This window comes from Haplochromis burtoni, unplaced genomic scaffold (assembly GCF_018398535.1).
Source record: "Haplochromis burtoni strain Fernald_Lab_line unplaced genomic scaffold, NCSU_Asbu1 Contig_26, whole genome shotgun sequence".
NCBI classification, from domain to species: Eukaryota; Metazoa; Chordata; class Actinopteri; order Cichliformes; family Cichlidae; genus Haplochromis; species Haplochromis burtoni.
This window is the reverse complement of record NW_024582387.1, coordinates 3,466,296-3,488,843: the sequence shown is the minus strand read 5'-3', so window position 1 is coordinate 3,488,843 and position 22,548 is coordinate 3,466,296. Positions and strand designations below refer to the sequence as shown.

Here is a 22,548-nt window from a genome sequence, read left to right as displayed (position 1 = left end):
TTTTCTGAGGCCTGCTTTAGTCTGACAGATAAACACAGTGGAGTACATACAATGACTGAGTAAAGTATTTATATACTTTGCTTGTACTTTCACATTTTTACCAATATTAAAAAGTAGATGGGTTTGCCAACAGTATTTCTTACTCTGGGGTGTCTAATTAGCATGTGTCTTGTGTTTTAATTTCAACAGAAACCTCAGCAGTTCTAAGCAAAGCTACAGACAGACAATGAGAAAATGTCGGAGTCTGATCGACTGTTTGGTCGCTTATATCAAAGAGTGTGTGCAAACAGGAAAAGAAGATGATGAGGTAAACTGTGTGAAAAGCATTGTATATGTAAGATTTGCATAACATTCTATAGAGAAAGCAGGGTAACTGCTGTGTTCAGCTTGTACATATGTTTTTTAGAACCTAGAACGTTCTCAAAAAGTGCTTTGTTTTGTTTTGTTATGTAATCAAATGATCTTAAAGAACCATCTGTCATTTTACAGTAATTTTCCATAATAACTCATGATGTAATTATTATAATTATTGAAAATCTGTCTCCATTATTCTATGTTTATTATTGTAGGGTTACAGTATAAAGCGCCTTGACGCAAATGTTTTGATTAGGTGCTATGTCAATAAAAATTCATTTGAATTCATCTTTTTTATTAGTTTACATTGCACATGTGTATGACTGTTATCGTCTCTATGTTTTCCCCTGTTGAAATCAGTCAGCCGAAAACTGTGTGTGCATCCTGCACAATCTGACATTCCAGCTGGAGGCCGAGGCTCCTGAGCTGTTCATCAGGATCAATGCTTTGGGTAAAAACATATACAGGAGCAACAGCCAGGACAATATCAGTCCCATCGGTTGTTTCAGCACTCGGAGCAAATCACTAGAACGTGAGGTGAGAAAGACAAATGCACATATTAGAATGGATAAAGTCCTAAGTAGTACTTTTGAACTATCAGAAGTAGTTTAAAAAGTGCTTACAAGTACCTGTCAGTCTAGACAGAACCTGTTGTTCCTACCTTTCCCCTCTGCTGGAAGGGTGACAAATGATTTATCACTTGCGCCAACATTATAGAAGTCATTAATAATTCCAGTGTTTGAAATTGACAGTGACAGTGGGAAACTTTCCAATCTGGCTCCTAAATGTCTGTGATAATTGTAACCTTATACTTCAGTCTGTTGCTCATTTGATAAAACCTTTAGAGCTGATTCAAAACAAAACTGACATGTTCTTGTAAAAAAAACAAAAAAACAAAATAAACTAAGAGACAGAATCTTCAAAATTAGTTTGGGTTTGTATGTCAGTTTTTAAAGTCACATCACCTGAAAAGCATATTAGCACTTAAAGAACATAAATTTTTTATCCTGAATAGAACTAAACGCAAAGGTTTATTTATTCAAATAATTAATCAATAAGAGGAATACACTTAGCATACCGATCAAGTTAATTTAATTTGACCAGATTCTATTAAATGTATTGTTTTACATTTTACTCATGCAACAAAATTACATGTAAAGTTGAAAAATTACTTAAAATCAATGTTTTTTTCAGTGTATCTGAAACTGATGCTTAGAAAATGGTTTATATCTCCATCTCACCATCTCAATAGTTATTAAAAAAAATGTTTACTCAAAAAGCAAAAAACCACAGTTCTTAGACATGCACGGAAATGACTAATCCAATGGTCACAACAGAGACTGAGAAATCTTTTAATAGTCTTCAAATCTCGTAAAGGCGTGTCCCCTTGGTACATCTCTAACTTTCTCTTTCACGGTTGGCTTATAACCCAAACAGACCTCTAAAATAAATCTTTTACCAATAAACAAAATTGTATTAAACGTTTTGTAGAGTTGCTACATAATTTTTGGGGGTGGAGGGATGAATTGTTGTGTGGTGTACTTGACCCTGTGATGAAATGGCTTTTTTTCTGCATTTTTACTCATGATTTTTCCTTTAACTTAAAGTACATTGACATCATCTGTGATAAAATGTGCTGTATAAAAAAAAATCCAAATAGGCACATTAATAAGGAGAGCACGCAGGATGGGTTTCAACGTGTAGTACCGTATTGCAGCGGTCTCCAACCTTTTTTGCGCCACGGACCGGTTTATGCCCGACAATATTTTCACGGACCGGCCTTTAAGGTGTCGCGGATAAATACAACAAAATAAAACTAGTACCGGTACCGAAAAAAGAAGATTTATTCATAACACACGTGAAAAGACCCAGGAAAACCGAGTTAACGATAAAAACGATAACAAAATAACGCTGAAAACCGAATAAAAACCCTGAAAACCATACATTTCACACCTGAGCCTCAACTCTCGCGCCCGGTACCAAACGACTCACGGACCGGTACCGGTCCGAGGCCCGGGGGTTGGGGACCGCTGCCGTATTGCATTCAATACCATCACTTTTTTCTGAATTGCCCAGATTTACTTCATGTTCCTGCAAAAATTGTTATGCACACTGTGATTCTCCACTACTTAAAAACAATCACCTGCATTTAGAGATTAAAAAATGCTTTTTCAACTCATTTATGGAGGACAATTTAGTAGGCCAGAGATAGATAAAGATCTTGCTCTCTTTCTTGTCCAGTATCATTTTGACTTCCCAGTTATTGAAGAGTCACAACCTGCTGGGGCAAGCTGGCTGTTTCATTCCAAAACCCTGGAGAGTTACCTGTTTTTGCTTGGCTCTAGCCAGCGAGAAGAAACACGGGAAGCCTGTTGTGGAATATTGCAGAGTCTCACTGCACAGGAAGGCCTCGTAAGGAGAAATATGTTACAAATAGCTGTCTAACACTGATAAAATTTTCACTTGTCTTTTAATCTTAATTTTGGTTGCATCTACAGCTGTCATGTCATTTGCTGAGTTCAGAGGCTGATATGGGCTCTTGTATTCACAGGTCTCCAGGGCAATTGGTCAAACTATTGTACAGAAACTGAATGGGCTTCAGGTTATCAGTCCCCTCTTGAATTCAAAAAAAGTCAACCTGCAGAGGAGCACAGTGGATTTAATAGCCAACTTGACAAAGAACCCTGTCCTGCACAGTGCCATCAGTAAGAATTGGTTTTAATTCAAAATCTTTGTATTTGCCTTTATTTTGTACTTTATTTTAAATCTAAACAAAAGGCATTTTACTCTTAATTTTATCATCCTAAAACAATAGAATAGTCTTTACTGTGAAATTTATCATCCTGAAAAATTCTTTGCAGCTTTACAAAAGTTAGTTTGTGTTAAACAGTGAGGGGATTTTGTTTATCTTATCATTAAAGGTCGTAAAGGGCTTCCAGAGCTGCTGGTTATCCTCAGCAATGGCACCACGGGAGGGAATGAATCTGATGATACTCTTGCCATGGCCTGCCAGGCTGCCAGCTGCCTGTTTATGAGGAATCCCGAGATGAACAAGAACTTATTAAACAACAAGCTGATAAGCTCCCTGAACGATCTCAGCAAAAACATGTAAGATTCTTTGTTTAACTGCAGAGAAGTTGGTGGTTTGTATATGACTTAAATAAATAAACAAACAGGTTTATTTAAGCTGTGAGGAATATCTATGATTTGTTTGGAATTTGTTTTTGTAAAATGTACATGCTTTCAATTCAGTTTAAACACTTCCTTCCCCTCTCTCATAGATACTTCCCTAAATCCAGCAAAGCGTCAGCCCTGTTTCTCTGCAAACTTTGGTCAGACAAAGATTTACAAAGCTTCCTGAAACGGGTGAGTGCTAAGATCTGTCATGTTTGGGTGTGTCCTCCGATTATCTTACCTTAGACTCCACACCTCCCTCAGGTATTTGTGAGAATCACATGTAGAAAGATTGAAGGATTAAAATGCCAGCTTAAAAACGACTGAGACATGAGTGATGTAGCTGAGGAATCCCGCAGCTCAGGTTTTATAAATCACTTGGGGGACTTTGTTTGCACATGTTTGTTGTCAAGATAAATCATTTTTTACCTTTGCCATTAAAGCAAATGAGGTAAATGTTTGAGTTGAATGCACCACGTACTGTTAGACGAGTGTATTGACCGATGCAGAACACTCATTTATGTTTAACTATTTATCCTGCAGCAAGGGATGAGCAAGTCCTTATTTGTGAATGACATCACCATGGCGGTACAGCGGTCACTTCAGGTTGTTGATTAACAGCTTATCAGACCTCTGAAAGTTGTTCAGTGAAGTAACTCACCTGCAATGTGTCTACACACCCACAGGACATAAAATCACAGAAGCAGAGTTGCAACATTTCCCATTTCATCCATAAACTCCACATAGTGCATCCATGAACAAATCACTACATGATCTTTTATATGGTGTAAATTTCTGTTTCCTTGTTTGAATATGGGTGAAAGTCTAGTACAATAAGAGCGAAAATGCAGAAAGTGCACACTTTTATTTGCTTTTCTCATTTTTAATGCTGTCATGTCATGTTTTTATATACAGTTTGTGTCCAAGCCTTCACTTTGGAACCGTGAGCTTGCATAAATATATAGTGACACAATGCCTCGGCTTTCATCTTGCACTAAAATGTGTGTCATAGCATGTAATGCACATGTAAAAAATTTTGACAATGCATAACATAACCAAATAAAAATAAATGATATTCTGTTAGCATGGCTGCTGTAGGACATTTGATGTGTATCTCTATTTGTAAATACAACTTTTGCTGTTGGGATGTCCATCTATTTCATATGTATGATTGCCATTTTGAAATTAGCTAGCTGTATTGAACACAGTACTGGTAATAAAGCTGAAATAAATATATTCTTTTGGCTGCAAAGGTAATCCAAGAATTTTGAGTAATTCTGAGTCCTTTTTCACGGTCACTGGTTCAGCATGAAGAAGTTTCCAATCTCATTCATGTCTTGTCACACCCTTTGACTGCAGTTTGAAATGCTTCAGGACAGATTAGCAACTCATCTCTCACATTCTGTTTACTCCACCCCTATGATTTATTTTATTAATCCAGGCACTGCAGCTGTTGTTGCGCTCACTCTATTATATAACTGTTGACCAGATTTGAACTTTGGTCGTCCACATTTCAAACCACATAATCCACTGAACAGCCATGAGGGGATTTTGGGTCCGTGGGTGTTATTTAGATTTAGACTTCTGGCACAGCTGACCTTTTTTTAAATAATCACTTCATTGTACACTGGAGATTTATGTGTCTGAATGTGTTCATTAATAAAAAGCTTGTATTACTGTGAGAATGCATCAACCTTATGTGGATGTCATATGTCAAAAGCCACAAATAAAACAGGATGGCAAAGTAAAAGTAAACTAACTGGAATCTGTCACATAAAACTATTAAGTCCAGTTTGGCAAAAACGACAATCTGGCTTCATTAAAGCAGGTGTGGCTTTTATAACTATCATAGAGTTGGTATTCATCTGTAAGTTCCCACGAGTGCTGGAGCCACAGATACAAATGCTACATCCATTTTGTTAGATACAAGTTTATTTAAATTTCTTGCAATCACAAAATCCTACACACCAGAATAGGTTCAGTTGCTCTTATTTCTTTCAGTTAGTTTTCTAAACTTTTGGATTCAGTTTTAAAAAAAAATCTTTATGTGTTACACATGGTCAGATGAACACAAGTTAAACCACATCATCTGATCCGTCTGCTATCAGTAACTTAACATGCACTTTATTCCACTAACAACATCTAAAAGAGCGTACTTTTTTTTATTGTTCTTGCATTTTCAAGTATTAAGAAAATATTATTATCCAGCTTCTTATTCTCAGTCGTTTATGGATGGCTGATGTTGCTGGTTTTTCTCCAGCTGATGTCAGACGTTACTTCCTCAGGCCACGCTTGCTCCTGCCACCCTTTGAACTGAGAATAAATAAAAGTCAGCAGAGAATCATCATATCAGCGAGCACACAGGCTAGCTTTTTGGTGGTCATCTGTAGTGCTTGTTGAACCTTGTATTCACTCCCACTGGTCGTATATCTGTTTGTGAAAACCTGAATGCAAGGCTGAGTGGCTGCATTCCTTGTGAGCTGACCCTTGAATTGATCTTTAGAAATGTATTTCATTCTACTGATGCAAATAAGTCACTGCGGCTGCATTTGAAATTTAAATTATTTTAGGTAAATTTTCTGTCTTAGGGCTTACCTGTTTCTTTTCTAACATTTGAACTTCATGTCACTGACTTTTTACATCACATTTCTTTGTCTTGCTAAAATCTTGGGTTGCTTTTTCTGAAGTAACTCGAGTCAATATCCATTTGCACTGTTAAGCAGTAATTGCATTAAGATCAGTTTTGCAGCATTTCACTGAATCTGAATAGAGAGTGTAGCCCTGTGCACTTCAGGATTCATTCTTCTACCTTTATCAGCAGTTAAAACATCAATTGCAGCTAGTGACCTAGTTCCAGTAACAGGCATACACACTTGTGCCATAACTTTGCCTCCTCTGTGTTTAATAGACGATGCGATATACTTCAGAACACAGCTTCTACTTACTTTTCCTCTCCATCATACTGGTAAAAGTTACTCCTGGTTTTATCTGTCTAAAGATTTTTTTCAGAACTGTTCAGACTCTTTTAGATGTTTTCTGGCCAAGCTAGGAACTCATACCTATTGTGTGGCTGCTGTTCCTGCTCTTGATTGTAATCAGTGGTTTGCACCTTAAATCCTTTTTATGGCCATTTATGACTGTCTCTTGAAAGTATATCTTGACAATTATACTACAACCTCTTAGAGAGTTTTCTTGACTGGGTCTGATGTTGAAAAATATTTTTTCTCTTAACCATGGAAATAATTCTGTCATCATGCTCTTTAGTTGTCTTGTGTGGTCATTGAGACTTTTTAGTGTTGGTGAGCTGGCCAGTGCATTCCTTCTTTTTAAGAACCAGATTGTTAATGAGGCCATTCCAAAGGGTTTTGATGCTGTCTCTCAGATTAATAATGGCCTCGCTCACTTGCATGAACATGTCTTTGGAACTAATTTTAAATAAAAAGTGAATAGATATCAAATGCAAATTTTACATTAGGAATAAACTCTTTTATATGTTTAAGATGTCAAGAAAAACAAGGGAAGAGGCCTTATCTAGCCATGAAACCATTTATCAGAAAATTACTTTTGAGCCTTTAGAAATGGGTGACTGTAGAAAAAGTCATTTTTGCAATGCAGTGCAATATTTTGTTAAATCTCAATGTACATAGATAAAATTGCAAAATTACTAAAAAAAAAAAAGGTCAAAATACTTACAGACCCATGTCAAATGTTTGTGCCTGTGGCTTCCACAAACTTGATGCCACACTGGGTGCATTTCAGTAGCTTACAAGGGTTATGTTTTCATTATCATTTGAATTATTTTCAGAATATGGTGAGTTAAAATACTTTAGTGAAAGGTTTTTAGTGATTAAAAATTTTGAATAAAAAATAAACGGTGTGCGTATTTTTGTGCATATGATCTGAATATAGAATTACCATGACTCTACTCATTTGTGTTGGAGAACACACTACAAAAGCAGCCCTCAGATACTGGAGTGACTCAAAGCTTTTTAATAGCTGTATAATGGGATGTGCTAACCAATAACTGCCTACTATGTTTATCTGTTGTTGCTACACAAGTCCGTGTCCCCTGTACCTTTATAACCTATGGAGGTTTTTATAAATTCAGATTTATTTCAGTCTGATAAAGTTTTTCTCTTATTGACTCAGGTGTGTTCCTGCTTTGCATATTCTGAATGAAAACCAGTATTAGAACTTTTTAGTTTTTATTCAGCCCTTCACTATATTTATTGTAAAGCCTACATGGCGTCAGCTGGAAAAATATGCATGGTCTTAATTTGGGTGTGTATGTGTCCTTCAGACATGCCAGCATACACTTTTCCCAGTCCTGTTTGACTGGATATATTCAGGAAATTTTAGCCCTACTATAGGGGTTGCCAAGACAAACGGTTACTTCTTCTACTGTTTCAAAAGAATGGAGACCATTGTTGTTAGAAAGCAGGGGGGGGGGGAGAAGGTGAAATGAGAGGAGGTGGAAACCTTTTATTGATAAGTTTCATTACTACTTTCTCCTCTTACTTTGCTGTAGTTCTACATTTCTACCCAGCTTTGCAGTCTTTAGTCCATGCTATATGTTAGAAAGCAAATAAAATCCTAATTTTTGTACATTACCTTTGCTACTCAATGTCAACAGAAACCACAGCAGAATAGACTTACATTTTCTGATGATCACTGACACGATTTCTCAGCACCGTGACCTGAGAAAACAGTAGTTTAACAGTTCATTGATATCTATACTGTGAAAAACCAACATGTTGACTTCTTAGCATTTGCTTTACTATATAAAAATCATCACATCTTCATAAAAACTGTGCAACTAGGAAAACATGAAAGAAAATCAAACTGCAATTTTTTTTCAAGAGTAACTGTGGAGGTTAAATTTAAACCAGTCAGACATAACATTATGACCACCTAGCTGATGTTTTGCGGATCCCCCTTTTGCTGGCAAAACAGCCCTGAACCATGGAGGCATGGTATCTACTAGACCCTTGAAGGTGTGCTATGGTATCTGACACCAAGATGTTAAAAACAGATCCTTTAAGCCCTGTAAGCGGCAAGGCGGGGCCTCCATGGATTGTACTTGTTTATCCAGCAGGACCCAAGGATTCCAAGCAGGTATCACTGGTGTCTTGCTGCCAGTTGTAAAAGGAAACGTGATCCATCCGACCAGGCCACATTCTTCCATTGCTCCGTGGTCCAGTTCTGATCCTCATGTGCCCATTTTTAGCACTTTCTGTCATGGTCCTGGGTCATGTGACCCAGTATTCTGAGGTTCTTGATGTTTTTTGTTGTTATTTTCATTTATCTAGTTACATTCTGTCATGCCTAGGTTACAGTTTTAGTTCATGGTTTATCAAGCTCCCCATTTGTCTCATCCCTGTGTGAAGTTTTCTGTGTCAGATTGTCAGGTTAAGTCTTCGTGTGTTTATCTGTCATGTTTCATGTCCAAGTTTTCTTTGTTTGTCAAGTTTGAGTCATGTCTGGGTCTTGTTATGTTTCCCGTTTTATTTTGAAAGAGCCTTGTGTTTTTTGTTTATTGTATTTAGTTTCACGTCCCCTGTCCTGTCATTGTGTTAATTGTTGTCAGCTGTTTTCCCCATGTGATTCCTCTTCCCTTGATCATTCCTTATGTGTACTTAGTCTGTGTGTTTCCGCTCAGTCAGTGTCAGATCATCTGTTATCCAATTTGAGTTACAGTAGCACATCTGTTGGACCTCAACATAAGGGTCAGCCTTCTCTCCCTATGTGCATCAATGAGCCTTGGCCATCCATGCTACTGGTTCACCACTGTTCCTTGTTTGGACCACTTGCTCTGACCCAGTCATCTCCATCCATCTATTCACTAACGCTTATCAGCATCATGGGGCGAGGGCTAAAGCCTGTCTCAGCTACTAGATGGCAGATATACCCCGGGAATCTCTTGCATGGCTAACACAGAAAGACAGACAAGCATTAAAACATCTGGACTTCTTTAAGTTTATTGAAGACGTTTCACCTCTCATCTGAGAAGCTTCTTCAGTTCTAAGAGCAATTGGTGGAGAATCTTAGATTTTTAAGTCTTATTGGGAGTTTCCCAAAGAGGGTCGTGGACCCTCCTATTGTTCCTCTGCCTAATCCACGAGCCAAGCTGTGAAAACAGGTGTGGGTCACAATCACCAAAACCTTGGTTAGATGAGTACTATATCCCTTCTATTTTGGATCTTTGGCTGAGTTCCACTCATTATATATAAGAAAACAGTTGTGACTCATTGCAATGGGTGTTCCCAGGCACCACACTTTCATGTTTTGTTTTCATCTTGGCCTGAATCTGTCCACTCAGAGGAAATCTTTGTCTGCAACAGCAAGAATCTGTTGACATTTTACCTCGTACTTCTGCTTTGTGCATTTTTGCTGAAGTTCAAATTTCTCGGCCTCTAGTTGGCGCAACCAGTCCCAAAGATCCTTAGCCTTTTCTCTGTAGAGAAAATGTTATGACAGTTTACTGTATAGTGATCAGATCTTGAATAAAGATCATTTTTATGTACATGACAGATATTTTGAATAAATCAAGAGAAAGTAAAGTGTTTTAGTAACAGTGTCCTTTTACCTGAGTTTGTCCTCTTTCAAATGATCAATATTTAATTCTTTGCGTCGATCATTCAGGATCTTTCTCTTCTTTTCTCTTTCTGTTGGTTTTTTTGTCCCACTCTGTGTTTGCTGGAAAGGAAACAAGCACAAGCGGAAATGCACTTTTACATGTACTTTATAGTAAGATGCTTTAATGGTAAACTAGATTGTTACCCTGTATCCAGTGAAAGTCAGGTTGGACAGAATCATCTTCTTCCTTGCATCGTCATCTGCTCTCTTCTTGGCTTCTTCTTCTTCTTTTCTGGCTTTCTCTTCCTGTTGAAATGATGTAGAGTACCTTTGATTTTTCACACTATTTTGACTGCTGGCAGTGTCTGAATTTGCACAAACTGAATACAATTCCTAGGTGCAACTGTGGATTCTTAGACAACTTAAACATGTAAGAAATATCTGTTATGTTCTGAAAATGTTACTCTGTAGTAACTACACTTACTGCTAGTTTGTTCTGCCGTTCTCTTTCTCTCTCTGCTCTGATCTTCATCTGCTCTGCTCTCTCAGACCTGCGTTTCTCCTGATATTGAAAAGGAAGGACATTTTTAGTTGAAACGTAACACAATCAAATGGTTGTTGAAACTATAAAAAGAAAAAAATAACATACAATACGCTGCGTGAGGCCAATAAGCTCTTCTTCCTCCTTCTTACGCTTCTCAAAGTGAGCTTCAATCAAAGTCTGGAGCTCAGTCAGGTCTTTTTCCATTCGTTTCCTTTGAATGTCCTGAAAACATCAAGCTCATATTTTATTTAAACAACAAAGGACTAAAGTTTAAAAGTGTTTGGATTATTTGTTCATTTTAGTTGGCCCTAAAATTAACTTACGTCAAAGTCCACTTTTTCTCCATCTGGGATCTTGGGAGCTGCCAAGCCAGGCACAAAATTTGGCCTAAGGAAAACAAGAATAAAAAATGTACCTAAGTATGTATTTTATTGGAAATTGTATTGTGTTTGACTTATACAAATATTTTAAAACTTTTCTTACCTTTGCTTGGGCTTTGCATCATCTGTGTATCCACAATAAAAAAAAATCAAAGCATTTAGTAAATTAAATTAAAGCACTGAGAAATATTAGAACACTTATCCTTTGACACACAGTAGTTCCTGTGTTTTGTAAATAACCCTTCCGTACCTCCTTCATTTTCCTCTGTGGCATCTTCTGAAAGATGATATGCAATGTCAATACTGATTAAAGAAACAAAAAGCTCACAGCTTAAAGCATAAAGCTATGAAAGTTGAAATCCTAATAATGAGACACAACCTACACAAAATCTTCATGCAACAAAAACATTAGTCACTGTCACTTTAGTCACTAAGTGGCTGTCAGTGATGATGGCGTTGGAATGACCCTAAGGCTCGTAAAGCACTTAGTATATGAGTCCGTTAAGAGGAACGTCTCCCAAAGAGATGATAGATATAAAGGGCAATGCGATCATACAAGCGTTTCTTGTCCAGTTTAGAACATGCTACTTTAGATTATCTTGAAAGACAACTTCATGTCTCTACTAGTCTCTGTCCATACAAAGAATGTTTATCTATCGATGCAACATTTTGAGTTAACACTTAAAATGTATAACTTTACTTACAAACTACTTACGCTTATAAAATATACACCTAAAGAAAAGAAACATATTTTCTGTGGTTCAGGTGCATTCTCAACTATAAAACTTTAGTTTAGTGAAAATTGTAAAAAATAATAACATTTAATGTTTTTACACATTATTTTCCTTTTACCTGACTTTTGGAATTCCTTCTTTTCCATCATAGATGAAAAGTTTGTTATTTAGAGCCCATCTGGATAACCCCTCCAAGCTACATAACAGAAATGCTATAAGCTAGTTTGCTACTTTTTTCCTTAGATGGAGCCCTTCTGTCAAGTCTAGGCTTGAATCTAAAAGTGACACGACTTTGCAATAATGGTCCCATGGCTTTGTAATACCTTACCTGAAAATGTAAGAAGAAAATCCGATTATTTTAAATCACTTCATTTTTTAATAGAGTTAAAGTTCTTTTTATGATGCTGTCTTTTGTCTTATAGTTGTGTTATATTTTTATTTTTGCTTGACTTTATTATGTTAATATTAAAATTAAAATATTAGCTTTTTTGGATAGTGTTCCAGACAATACAAGTGGCTTTAGTCATAACACTCCTGTATTTAAAAATTCCTTTTAAACCAAAGACAAAAAGTATCAATAAAGTAGGGAAATCACTTTTTGGCTTTTTCGACCAGCTTCCCTGTTTTCAGAGTACTTTAAATTCTGCTTTTTTGTTTTGTTTTGTTTTTGGGGATTTTTTTTCCCCTATCCTCACCGCACGTCTGTAGGGAGAATCATTCCATCAAACATTTGTGGGCACAAATGGAAACTCAGCTTCCTGAAAAGAAGGTAAGTCAAACCAGCATTCGGGAGGTCCTCTAACAGGAATAAAACCGAACGTGTGTATTGTGCTCCTGCTGCTACCTTCCCCAAGGGCTTCTACTGAGAACATAGCCTGACCTACATTACTCACTAACAGCTACTGTTATCTCCATAGAGGGAGACAGGTGCTGCTTGGTTTCAGCCAATCTTCACATGGGCTTGGTTGGACAGCCCCACAAAGGAGACAGAAATAGAGGTATGATCCTTTGTCTCTGCAATGGTGACCCACTGCACCATTTGACTGGAAAGGACAGATCCACTGGGATGTTTATAAAAGGTGAACTATCTCACATCTCAGACCGAGAGGACTGACTCAGAGGACAAAGGTCAATCTGGCATAAAAGCTACAGAATAGCAGCCATCTCTACAGTGGCAACAAGATGCCAAAAATACAGTGGGCTGTGCAGTGAAGCCAGCAGCTTAGCAGATGCACTGTGTTAAGTAATGATGAATGTTTAAATGGAAGAGTGGAAAGCAACAAAGTGGCAGACAAAAGAAAAAAAGCAAAATTTTGCATTGTTGTCATAGATATTGTTTGTATAAACAAACAATAATATATTCATCTCTTTCACAATGTAAAGAGCAAAGGTCAGCGAAAAGCAATGAACTTTGGCAAATTAAATATGGGTGAGGCATTTCTACTGTAGCTGGATTTATGTAATGCATGCAGACATGCAGCTGCATGAATCTGCAGCTTGTAAACTAGAGTGCAAACAGAAACAGTCAAAAACTTATCTAGCCCATGCATGGGTTAGGAGAACTGACAAAATGACTCACGTTGTCCTCTGAAAAAATAAAAAAACAGACCAAAATTTTATTTTGTTTCACTTTTTAATTCCATTTGCGCTGGCATAACTTTGCGAACGTCAATCTTGTTTCTACAGAAAATAATTCAGTACTTACTCGTATTCGGCATCCTCTGTGTCTGACATGTTTAGGATGCAGTTCCTTTAAATGCGAATATACATAGAAGCCAAGTTAATAACTTGGCTTCTACAGACTGAGAGAAACCCAAAATCTAACAAAAAAGTATAAAACAGTTACAGATTTTGTTAGATTGTTTAAAAAGACAGAACAGGAGCATGCAGACTTACCCAGCTCGTGCAATGTGGCTCAATGGGGAATTGTATACTGTGTCCTTCACTGTGGGCTATAAGCTTTTAAACCCAGTAGTGGATCACATGGCGGCAAGCTGCCCATGTCTACAATGGGTGGGCACATACCTGCAAACAGATGGCAGATAACATCTACTAGAATGGGAAAACATGTATTCTCTATGGACTTGCCTTGACTATTTTTACTCTGTAAAACCTCCGCCAAACAGCACAGGATTATTGCTCTCTGAAGGTTTCAGTTTCTCATGAGTTAGGTTACCTATAATACTTATAAAAATATTTCTGTCTGCACACAAATACATTCTTACATGGCTCAAGCTCTCCTGATATTTGCTTTCACTTCCTATTAGGATTCTGAAGATGGGTATGACATTTCTACAAGGTTTGCCTGCAGTTTTGTTATACAGTGAAGTAACTGGATTTTTCCCACAGCAGAATACCAAAAACAATACTCACATAAAATTCACACCCTTTTTCAGACTCCAGCCTGTGTTTATTGTCTTTGATCATAAACTCTGCCCTCAGTCCTTACATGCAAAAACATGCTACCAACAACATCATTTATGACCGTGCCAAGTCTTTTGATACTCCCGGTGTTTTTGGTAATGTATTTGACCCCACAATCAGGAGATTAGTCTTGACAGCTGAAGCCAAAACTTTCTTTGCAAAGGTTATTCAATGGGAGTTCCTCCTCCACCGTAACTCTTTTCAGGTTGGCTGTGTTTTCTCACATGTCAGTCACGTCTTGTCAAAAGTACAGTCAGTTACATTTTTTGCAAATATTCTATTCATCTATATGTATCATTATTTATTAATAACTTCACATAGTTTACTTGTCAAAAAAAAGTACTATGAGCTTATATAGGACCACTGAAAAAGAACATTGCTCTTTGCAGGAAATTGTAAAAACTATTCCTTTACAGCACCGAGTGAACCTCTTGACATGTTTCTAATATGAAACTGATGCCCGATGAATTATGGCATTTTATCATAATTTTCTTTTTCTTTCTTTATTGCTTTCTTATGTGAACTATTTACACAGAGTGACATCATAGATCAGATAATTTTATATTTATGTTTTACTTTTTTTGTATTTTTGTGTGCATGCACATTATTGTGTTTGTGTTACTCATTCACAGAGTCAGAATCAGTTTAGTCGAGGAATTTACTGTCAATGTGATTTCCTAACAGGCTCAATGATGCAACCCTGTGTACCCATAAGCACTGTGTGGACCAGGGTAAATAACATGCTGTCTTGTTTCAGTCTCATTTGAGATGAACGTTTGTTAAGGATTTGTCCACTAAAAAAATAAGCATACAAAAAAAAGCTGGTCACGTTTTCACATTTTGGCTTGTACGTGTCATATCATTATTTTGATTTTCTTTGATTCAAAAACTGTTTTGCCATACGCATAAAGAACGAGGCTAAAGCTCACAAATATGAAGGTGGATGTTGACCTTTTTTTTATCATTCATTTTTCTTTTTTGAAAGTTTGCTTTTTACAAAGTAAAAGCATCTATTCCTCTGCTTTCCATGTAATACAACCGTGATGCAAACCACAGGTTACAACACTATCATGTTAATAAAGATATGTTCTGTGGAGAGATCTCTAACATTGTTATAGTACATAGGTTCTCAACCACCCCCAAATTTCATCAGAGCACCCCTAAAAATAGCTATATTAATAGCACTAATAATAGCATATTTTAGAATTATTTTCTGGAATTATCTTCAGTGTTATATTTTCCAAACGTGTATGTTTACATCAGGTTGAAAACAAGTTTTATGTCCAGTGTTGTTGATGTCATGATGTTATAGTGCACTCACACAGAGACGTTGTTGCTTTGTCATTAATAGACTAAGTAAGACGTTTGTTCCTGTGGCAGAAAGAAGATGTTCAAACTGTAAAGTTCAAACTGTTCTGATAATGCAGGGACAACGCTGTCACTTGTGAAGTGTCTGTGTAACCGGTGTGTTCCTGCGTTATGTCTGACAATGAAAGGTAAAAGAAACAAAGACCTCCAAGTCATTAACTTGCCCACCCCAGCCCCTGCAACCAAATGGAAACAGTAGGGAAGAGGGTTATTCAAGTCACCACAACTTCCAAGCTAGCAAGAATTATCTGTTCATGCTATTAACTGTGTCTATAACACATATGTGGCACACACGTACTACACATTTACAGTATCTACCAAAGAGAGGCACAATGATGGCAATATCTGAACTAAAAACACAATCAGAAACATCAGGGTGGCTAAATATACAGTATATGTGTGTTGTACAATGTTGGGAAAGAAATGACACCAATTTCTCCCACAGGGGAATTGTAGAAAAGGGGAAAGGCCAAAGGGGTACCGCGTATTTATAGGGTTGCACCAAAGAAGAAGAAGAAGAAGGATGAGAAATGAGAGAAAACTGGTAGATTAGATTGAAATCTGTGATTATTCACTCTGAATCCTTCCTAGACACTACAATCGCTCATCCAGCATTGTAATGTGTATCCAACTAAACTGAGGTTTGGGAATGTGAAAAGGGTTAATTGCATATGCAAACAGCATATGCCATTAATATTAATTGCAAGGCACTGCTGTCATTATGATCGAGAGCTGAGCCCCTCTACGTTTGAACCTAGAATCGCCTCTGTATAGTATGTAAAACAGATGTTCGTAAGCCATGTTAGGCTTTATTCGTTTTTGAAATCAAACTTGTTTTTCCTCCTTTTAGACGTCATATTACTTTCTAAATATTTTTTTAGCGGAATGGATCAAAAGCCGTCAAGTCACACCTTCTCTTCTTGACTTTATTGCTGAAAAACCCCGCCTTTCTGGCACCTGAGTCGACGACTAAAACAACACAGATAAGCCTTTAGGTTTATTCCTCGTAATTCCACTTATAAAATTCCCTTTAATTCCACGACACACAGACTCTCAACTCCAGCACGTTTTGTTTTTCTTACTGTACCACCGGCTATCACTGCAACTTTCACTTAATTGATAGCTTTTTCATCTGAACGTTTACTCGATGCATTCATTACCGAACCCACAATTATTCTCGTTGTTTGAAGTGAAGTCATAAGCAAATACTGCCACCGTGTGGTATAACCAAAATTTGCTGATATGGACCAGAGCACCAGTTTGCAATCTTTAGGAATTATTTTGAGCATCCTTGGTCATCAGTAACTAATGGGGGGCAATTTAGCAAAATACCAAACTTCCCCCCTTATTAGATCCAATCCAACAGCAGAAACTACCGTTTATTATGTTTCTTTATATGTCGGAAATATAAAGAAAGAAAAGTGACTGTCACACACTGGTCACCACTCAGTGCACCAGCTCACATGAAAATGATGGTTAAGAGGTTACAGGTGAAAGGTTCCGTGCACAGGTTGGGTCAACAACAACTTCAGCTGTTTTAAGTAGGTCTATTACCCGAGGGTTACAACCCACATGAACCCCCCTTTTCTTTTCCTGATGCATGCAGGGGAAAACAATTTTCTCTGCTTTTCATTTTGGAAACATATTCCTTCTTTCTGAGAGAAGTGAGACTGAAAGGAGACTATATTCTTCTGACTTGTGAAAACTTGCTTGGTGGGCATTTTAGTTAGAAGTTGTCCAAGACTAAAAAGAAATTTGCAATACCGTGAAAAAGGTATTTCGTCTGTGAAGGTTCTCAGTCATCCACGTCGTCATATATTTCACATCGAGTCGATAAACATATTTTCAGAGATGGGTGTGGTCCCAGAACTTACAAGCACACTTGGCTAGTGTCGGCAAATGACAACGTGGTGTCTAGTCTATTGACCTATGCAGGGACATGTGCAAAATTCACTGCTCAATAAACGGCGGTGGTTTTCTTTTTTTCTTCTTTTTTTTTTGGCTACACGGAGCATGCGCAGACTGCAATGACGCGGTCTATTTAAACTACTGGTCCCCAGCCCAGTGTTTAGCTCCAGTTCCAGGTTCGTGTGGCGTTTTCATCGTCCACAAAAAGTCCAGTCATGTTGGACAGATGCGTTTTTAAGACCGTGGTGTTTTTCCATTGCTTCTGTGATTCTTCTCTGTTTTTCATCCTCGAGTTAGCTAAAACTGGAGTTTCCTGTCCTGGAGTCTTCATGGCAGACTGATTCTTCCCGCAGGGTTTATTCTTTGCTGGTTCACTTACCAAACTTACAGTAAGTATGTGCACTTTGTATGCTTCCTTAGCCTGCAAATTTCCAGTTGCTGTACTGTTGAGCACGTTTATCTCTTGGCAGGTAATTTTGTTTCGCGTGTGCAGCTGTACAGAACTAAATCTGTGTGCTTTTGAAGTAAAGTTTCATTTAGGCTATTTTATTACAAAGGATATTCTTCTGTGTCTTACACAAATAAACAAGAAACAGAGAAATCACTGAACACTTCTTCGAAACAAGATGACTCAGGGACGATGAGAATAGAGATGCTGTGTTTATTTCAGTGTTGAGGAAAGATCCTGAGTATTTAAACGACTTGAATATGTGAAGTCACCAAGCATCCCTTATGCTTTGTGCTCAGAAATCTTTGGTATGCAAGTGATGGTGATTAGATGAAAGCCAGCTGTTTGTTAGCCAGCTGTTTGTTAGCCAGCTGTTTGTTAGCCAGCTGTTTGTTCGCCAGCTGTTTTACTGGTTTTGGCCTTTTGCAGCATCAAACATTTTCTTGCGGCCCTCCATGCCTGACATGGCCTCCACATTCTTCCTCCAGTCACTCACCTCCGCTGTCTTCTCCTGCAGCACACACAGAATACATATGAGAGATATGATTTTTCACAGTTTGCCACTCATACTTGGCGAGAACATCAGCAGAAGACCTGATGTGCACATCTTGTGCACAAGGGGAGTAAATGATTATCTGTATTAATTTCTTTTTTTGCCCAAAGCATCTCCTGTCAGTAGCTGTGTCTGTATATTTTACTTTTCTTTCTCATGACTTCACCTTTTCTGTGTCCTCCTTTTTGACGGATTTTAGGTTAGCTCGCAGATCCAAAGAGACCTTGTGTTTAGAGCCCAGTAGGGAGCGCAGGATGGCATCAGCAGAGACCCTCACCCTTCTCAGGTTAGGTCTCTTGAACTTCCCTCGCAAGTCCAATACCTTGATGTTCAGGTCTTTGATCTAGAGGTGATAATTTGACATAAACCCCTTACCTTTTATCTGAAGCCAAAATAAGATATTATAAAGTGACATACAGATATATATGTATCTATTTGATGTTGATATATACATTTATTTTAGGGTTTTTTTTGTTTTTTTTTGTTTTTTAAGTTTTGCTACAGTTGTGTTTTTTACCTCTCTGGTGTTATGCAAGACCTTGGCTTCAATATCATAGCGCTCCTCGTCCACCACATCTATTCTGGCATGCAGCTCCTCACATAATATCTGCAAAGTTAGATCATTTCCCCGTAATGTCCTGAGATGAATAGCTGAGTTCTTGACAGTGTAATTTCTGTAACCACATGTAACTTTAGTCTGTGGGTGGCAACAAAATGATGATGAATGTTAAATGGTACCCGTAGCTCTGCTAAGGAGAGGCCACCGGTCCGTATTGGAGGAGCTTTTTCCTCCAGAAACTTTGCCTTTTGCTCGTCTTTTTCTACAATCTCCTGCTCCAGTTCCTCCTTGGCCTTGGCTACCATCAAGCTCTGAAACACGAGACACCAAGTAAATGTAATTATTTGATCGATCCTTCTGAGTGAGATATTATTGTGTGCCAAATGCTGCAGATTACTCACCTTCAGCATGAGTTTGCGAGAGGCTGAGATTTTAGATTTTCTCTGCAAAAAGCACAGTTTCTTTAATCATATTGTGACATTTTATTAGTCTACAGTAATGCTGATTGAAGTGGCTGTTTTTGAAGCATTAGTAAGTGTAAATATATTTAGTTCAGTCTTACCTCTGGTCTGTTGGTTGAAACAGAAGGCCAACATTAGTGCTTTATTATTGATGACAGGAAATTCAATTCATTGTAATTCTTGACTGCTCCTGCCATGTTTAAATTATATTTCTACTGAAATTCTATTTACTGTTTGTAAACGATCCACTCAATCGGCAATTAAAATAATAATAGAAACTCAATATACTTACGCTTTCTCAGGCATCGTGACTATTCAGTTCCCCCTGGAAGTCAAAAATAAAACCTTTTGTTTTTGAAGTGCTTGACAGTGGGAACCACTTAAAGACACAGTGGGCGAGTCAATGGTATAGTGTTAAAAGACTTAAAGTATACATTAGAGATATCCCAAGGCCTGTTATACCAGATTCTTTACGACAAGTGTTATTCATGAAATTGATAACGGATGACAAAACTTTACTTTATCTAGCAATGTTGTTTTGTTTTTTTTTAATTAAATTTATCAGACATTGTTACTTTGTGCTCATTGAGCATCCTGGATAAAATCATCTAGTTGCCTCTCAGTGCTGATAACACTGAAAGGGAAGTGATGGCAGACATGGAAAAGCATGCCAGGCCCTCGACATGGCAGCCACTCCTGATAGCATTTATTTCCCACTTTCCCCCTCACTGCTTTGTAGCATCCAGACACAAATATAGACTGGCTCTATAAATCTTAGAACATCCCAGACTTAAACTGCATGACTGATGTTCACCAAGTTATATGACACATATATTCTTTTTTTTCTCCATCGATGGTGTAACATATTGTGTTACAGTACTTTGTTGTTTTAATTTATAGCCATGCAGATATTTAGCTTATAGCCACATTAGACAAAACAAGCAGACACCCTTCATAATTTATTGTCTTGAAGTAAGCAGTTTGGCCTTTTCTTGCTTAAGGGAGTGAACTGAATCTAGTTGCAGATTACAGGTTTCTATTGAGCTACTGAACAGTGTTAGCAGATCAACAACTGGGAGTGCTTTGTTGTAATGCTTTAAAAAGAGCAATACATTTCCTGCTATTCAGGTTATTTACTGTTTGACATATTTGTTATTTTTATGGTTTATGAAAAACAATTTTAAATTCTTGCACAAGAAAAGAACTATCATGATTTGCTTTTCTTCCTGTAGGTAATTGAACTTTAAATCTTTGAATGTCAGACTACTGATCAAACTCAACCAAAAAAAGGAGTTGTCACCTTCGGTTCAGGTAACCTGTAATACATGTCTTTTTTTAAAAAAAAGAAGTTATTATTACTTTTTGCTATTTGCTGAAATAGACCAAAGTATTATCTGGAAAAAAAAAATTTGATCTTTTCTTAAATACTAGCAGTTTATATATTGGTAATAAAATTATATATTGAAAATTAATATATTACAAAGTGAAAAAGAACAGGGAAAACTACACTGGCTAGTATTCGGTGTAGCAGGAAGACTATGCCATTACCTTTCTTTGCTGATGTTGTGGATGCAGACAAAGACGAAGTGATGGAGAGAAGAACAGTGAAACATTTATCTCCAGCTCCCTTTTGGCCCTCCTCTCTATCACAATAAGACTTAAATAGAAAAACACACACACACACACCATAAGAGGGGGTGGTCTCAAGATAATCGTGCCTGTGCTGCTTGTGTTGTGTTGACAGATCACCGCTTTTCTATTCTTCATAATAATATGTGTGAACTTTAATGTGTGGCAAAGTGGCATAAACAACATCATTCTGAATAAATTTTTCATCTTTAGTCTGTTTTTACAAAAGTAAATTATTTAAAATTCTAGGCGGGATCACTTATTGTTTTCTTCTGACATTTGGTCAGAGTTTTGTGTATACCTCCTCATCACCTCAGTTAAATCAACTATAAAGCAGCCTACAGTCTGTCTTGTTAGTACAGATGATTTTCTGAGGTTTTCTGTGGCTGTTGAAAGAGATACTGGAGACTTGCCATGTCCCCTTTGAGACTGAAGGGCCCCATTGGTCTGATTAGGATAATGGCTGCAGACAACATTAAGCCCTTGGTTTTAAGACAGGAATGCAGTTTCCAGTGTTCATTTGGCCACGGCCTCACAACTAAACATAGACAAATTGCAACACCGTGTGATGCTGCCACTCTTTGATACTGGGTCTCGGTCTGCAATTGTGTGCATGCTTTGTATTTGGGGGTTTGTGTGCTCCAAGCAAAATAAAAACACAGATGAATATGGCTGTCTTTGTGAACACACATTTGTGTGCTTCGTTCACACTCACAAGGACAGTAAGTCCTTAAAGTAATCCATGAAATTATTTGTGTCTGGGCGATGTTTGTGTTACTGACATGCTCTCCACTTAGTACAACAAACATGAAAGTCCAGTTTGAAAGTCAGTCATGTACATAATAGCCTAACAAAGTCCTGATTTGATACAGCAGCTTTGATCTAGAGTTCACACAGACAGCCAGATATAACCATCCACAGAGCCTAAAACATGTGGCTGTAAATTTGCTAAAGCCTAGATCTGCTGGATAACGGGCACCACCTGTTGGTCGCATGTGACCAGAAGTGGGGCACTATATTGTTTCCATATATGCTGTCAATATCAGAAACTGCAGCAGCCAGAAAGGATAGAGGATGGTTGCCATGAGTTTGCAGTATAGTCAGTCAAATGGCTACGCGCCTGTCCAGTGGACATCCTGACTGCTGGAACACAAACAGTTATTTGACAAAGTAACTATGTTGAAGCTCTGTCAAGTATGGGACACAAACAGTCATCTTTAATCAGAAGACTCTTAACTTGCTGGTTGTATTTGTTTGATGTGTTGCTTTTATAAAGGGGCAGATCAAAAGGCAAGACTGGCACTTGGGACAGCCCAGGCCTGTCACCCAGTGATGACTGAAAGCTGGGAAAACATTTAGTTTTTCAAAACTATAGCAAGAGTACAATGTGTTTGTACTCTTTCAGTTATAATTCAAGCTGTGTCTTATTATTATTT

The 22,548-nt window shown here is 37.6% G+C and overlaps 4 protein-coding genes across 6 annotated transcripts in view; 2 read left to right on the top strand and 2 right to left on the bottom strand.

Moving 5' to 3' along the window:
• LOC102296754 (plakophilin-1) overlaps positions 1–5,210 on the top strand; it is a gene marked incomplete in the record, with an annotated part of 13,030 nt that extends 7,820 nt beyond the window's left edge. The window contains 7 exon segments of the mRNA XM_042219023.1: positions 190–307; positions 715–891; positions 2,596–2,766; positions 2,906–3,059; positions 3,276–3,462; positions 3,636–3,720; positions 4,072–5,210. Of these exon segments, the coding sequence (XP_042074957.1) occupies positions 190–307; positions 715–891; positions 2,596–2,766; positions 2,906–3,059; positions 3,276–3,462; positions 3,636–3,720; positions 4,072–4,146 (967 nt within the window).
• Positions 5,211–5,440: 230 nt separating this feature from the next.
• tnnt2b (troponin T type 2b (cardiac)) lies at positions 5,441–13,775 on the bottom strand. Its single transcript, XM_014332299.2, has 13 exons — positions 13,659–13,775; positions 13,468–13,512; positions 13,342–13,349; positions 11,279–11,305; positions 11,132–11,153; positions 10,972–11,035; positions 10,754–10,870; positions 10,589–10,666; positions 10,309–10,410; positions 10,115–10,224; positions 9,892–9,982; positions 8,185–8,225; positions 5,441–5,841 (listed from the first exon to the last, which is right to left on the bottom strand). Exons 2-13 carry the CDS (start codon positions 13,494–13,496, stop codon positions 5,802–5,804), a joined length of 729 nt encoding a protein of 242 aa, XP_014187785.1. The 5' UTR covers positions 13,497–13,512; positions 13,659–13,775; the 3' UTR covers positions 5,441–5,801.
• A 3,817-nt stretch (positions 13,776–17,592) lies between these two features.
• The window catches only part of nav1b (neuron navigator 1b), a 99,765-nt gene continuing 94,809 nt past the window's right edge, over positions 17,593–22,548 (top strand). The window contains exon 1 of one of the 2 annotated variants that reach the window (XM_042219011.1): positions 17,593–17,851. The gene's annotated coding sequence lies outside the window, so the exon portion shown is untranslated. Of the gene's footprint in view, positions 17,852–18,662; positions 18,750–22,548 lie in introns of those variants that run through there. The other variant, XM_042219009.1, reaches the window with a different exon arrangement.
• On the bottom strand, positions 17,850–22,537 carry LOC102296233 (troponin I, slow skeletal muscle). Of its 2 annotated transcripts, XM_042219024.1 has the most exons (9): positions 21,032–22,537; positions 19,776–19,808; positions 19,585–19,591; positions 19,424–19,465; positions 19,202–19,333; positions 18,981–19,070; positions 18,630–18,806; positions 18,306–18,421; positions 17,850–18,260 (listed from the first exon to the last, which is right to left on the bottom strand). In XM_042219024.1, exons 2-8 carry the CDS (start codon positions 19,787–19,789, stop codon positions 18,317–18,319), a joined length of 567 nt encoding a protein of 188 aa, XP_042074958.1. In that variant the 5' UTR covers positions 19,790–19,808; positions 21,032–22,537; the 3' UTR covers positions 17,850–18,260; positions 18,306–18,316. The 2 variants fall into 2 exon arrangements, with proteins under 2 accessions (XP_042074958.1, XP_005918032.1); XM_005917970.3 differs by having other exon boundaries at positions 17,850–18,421.

What these genes read in the sequence shown, in the direction of transcription:
- tnnt2b (XM_014332299.2), bottom strand. Translation starts at nt 13,496, where the DNA reads ATGTCAGACACAGAGGATGCCGAATACGA. An exon ending in TTGAAAGAGGACAAACTCAG is followed by an intron (nt 9,983 to 10,114) that starts GTAAAAGGACAC and finishes TTTTCTCTACAG; the next exon opens with AGAAAAGGCTAAGGATCTTT. An exon ending in GTCAGTGATCATCAGAAAAT is followed by an intron (nt 5,842 to 8,184) that starts GTAAGTCTATTC and finishes ATTTATTCTCAG; the next exon opens with TTCAAAGGGTGGCAGGAGCA.
- LOC102296233 (XM_005917970.3), bottom strand. An exon ending in CTCGCAAACTCATGCTGAAG is followed by an intron (nt 19,334 to 19,423) that starts GTGAGTAATCTG and finishes CTCGTGTTTCAG; the next exon opens with AGCTTGATGGTAGCCAAGGC. An exon ending in TCTTGCATAACACCAGAGAG is followed by an intron (nt 18,807 to 18,980) that starts GTAAAAAACACA and finishes TATCACCTCTAG; the next exon opens with ATCAAAGACCTGAACATCAA.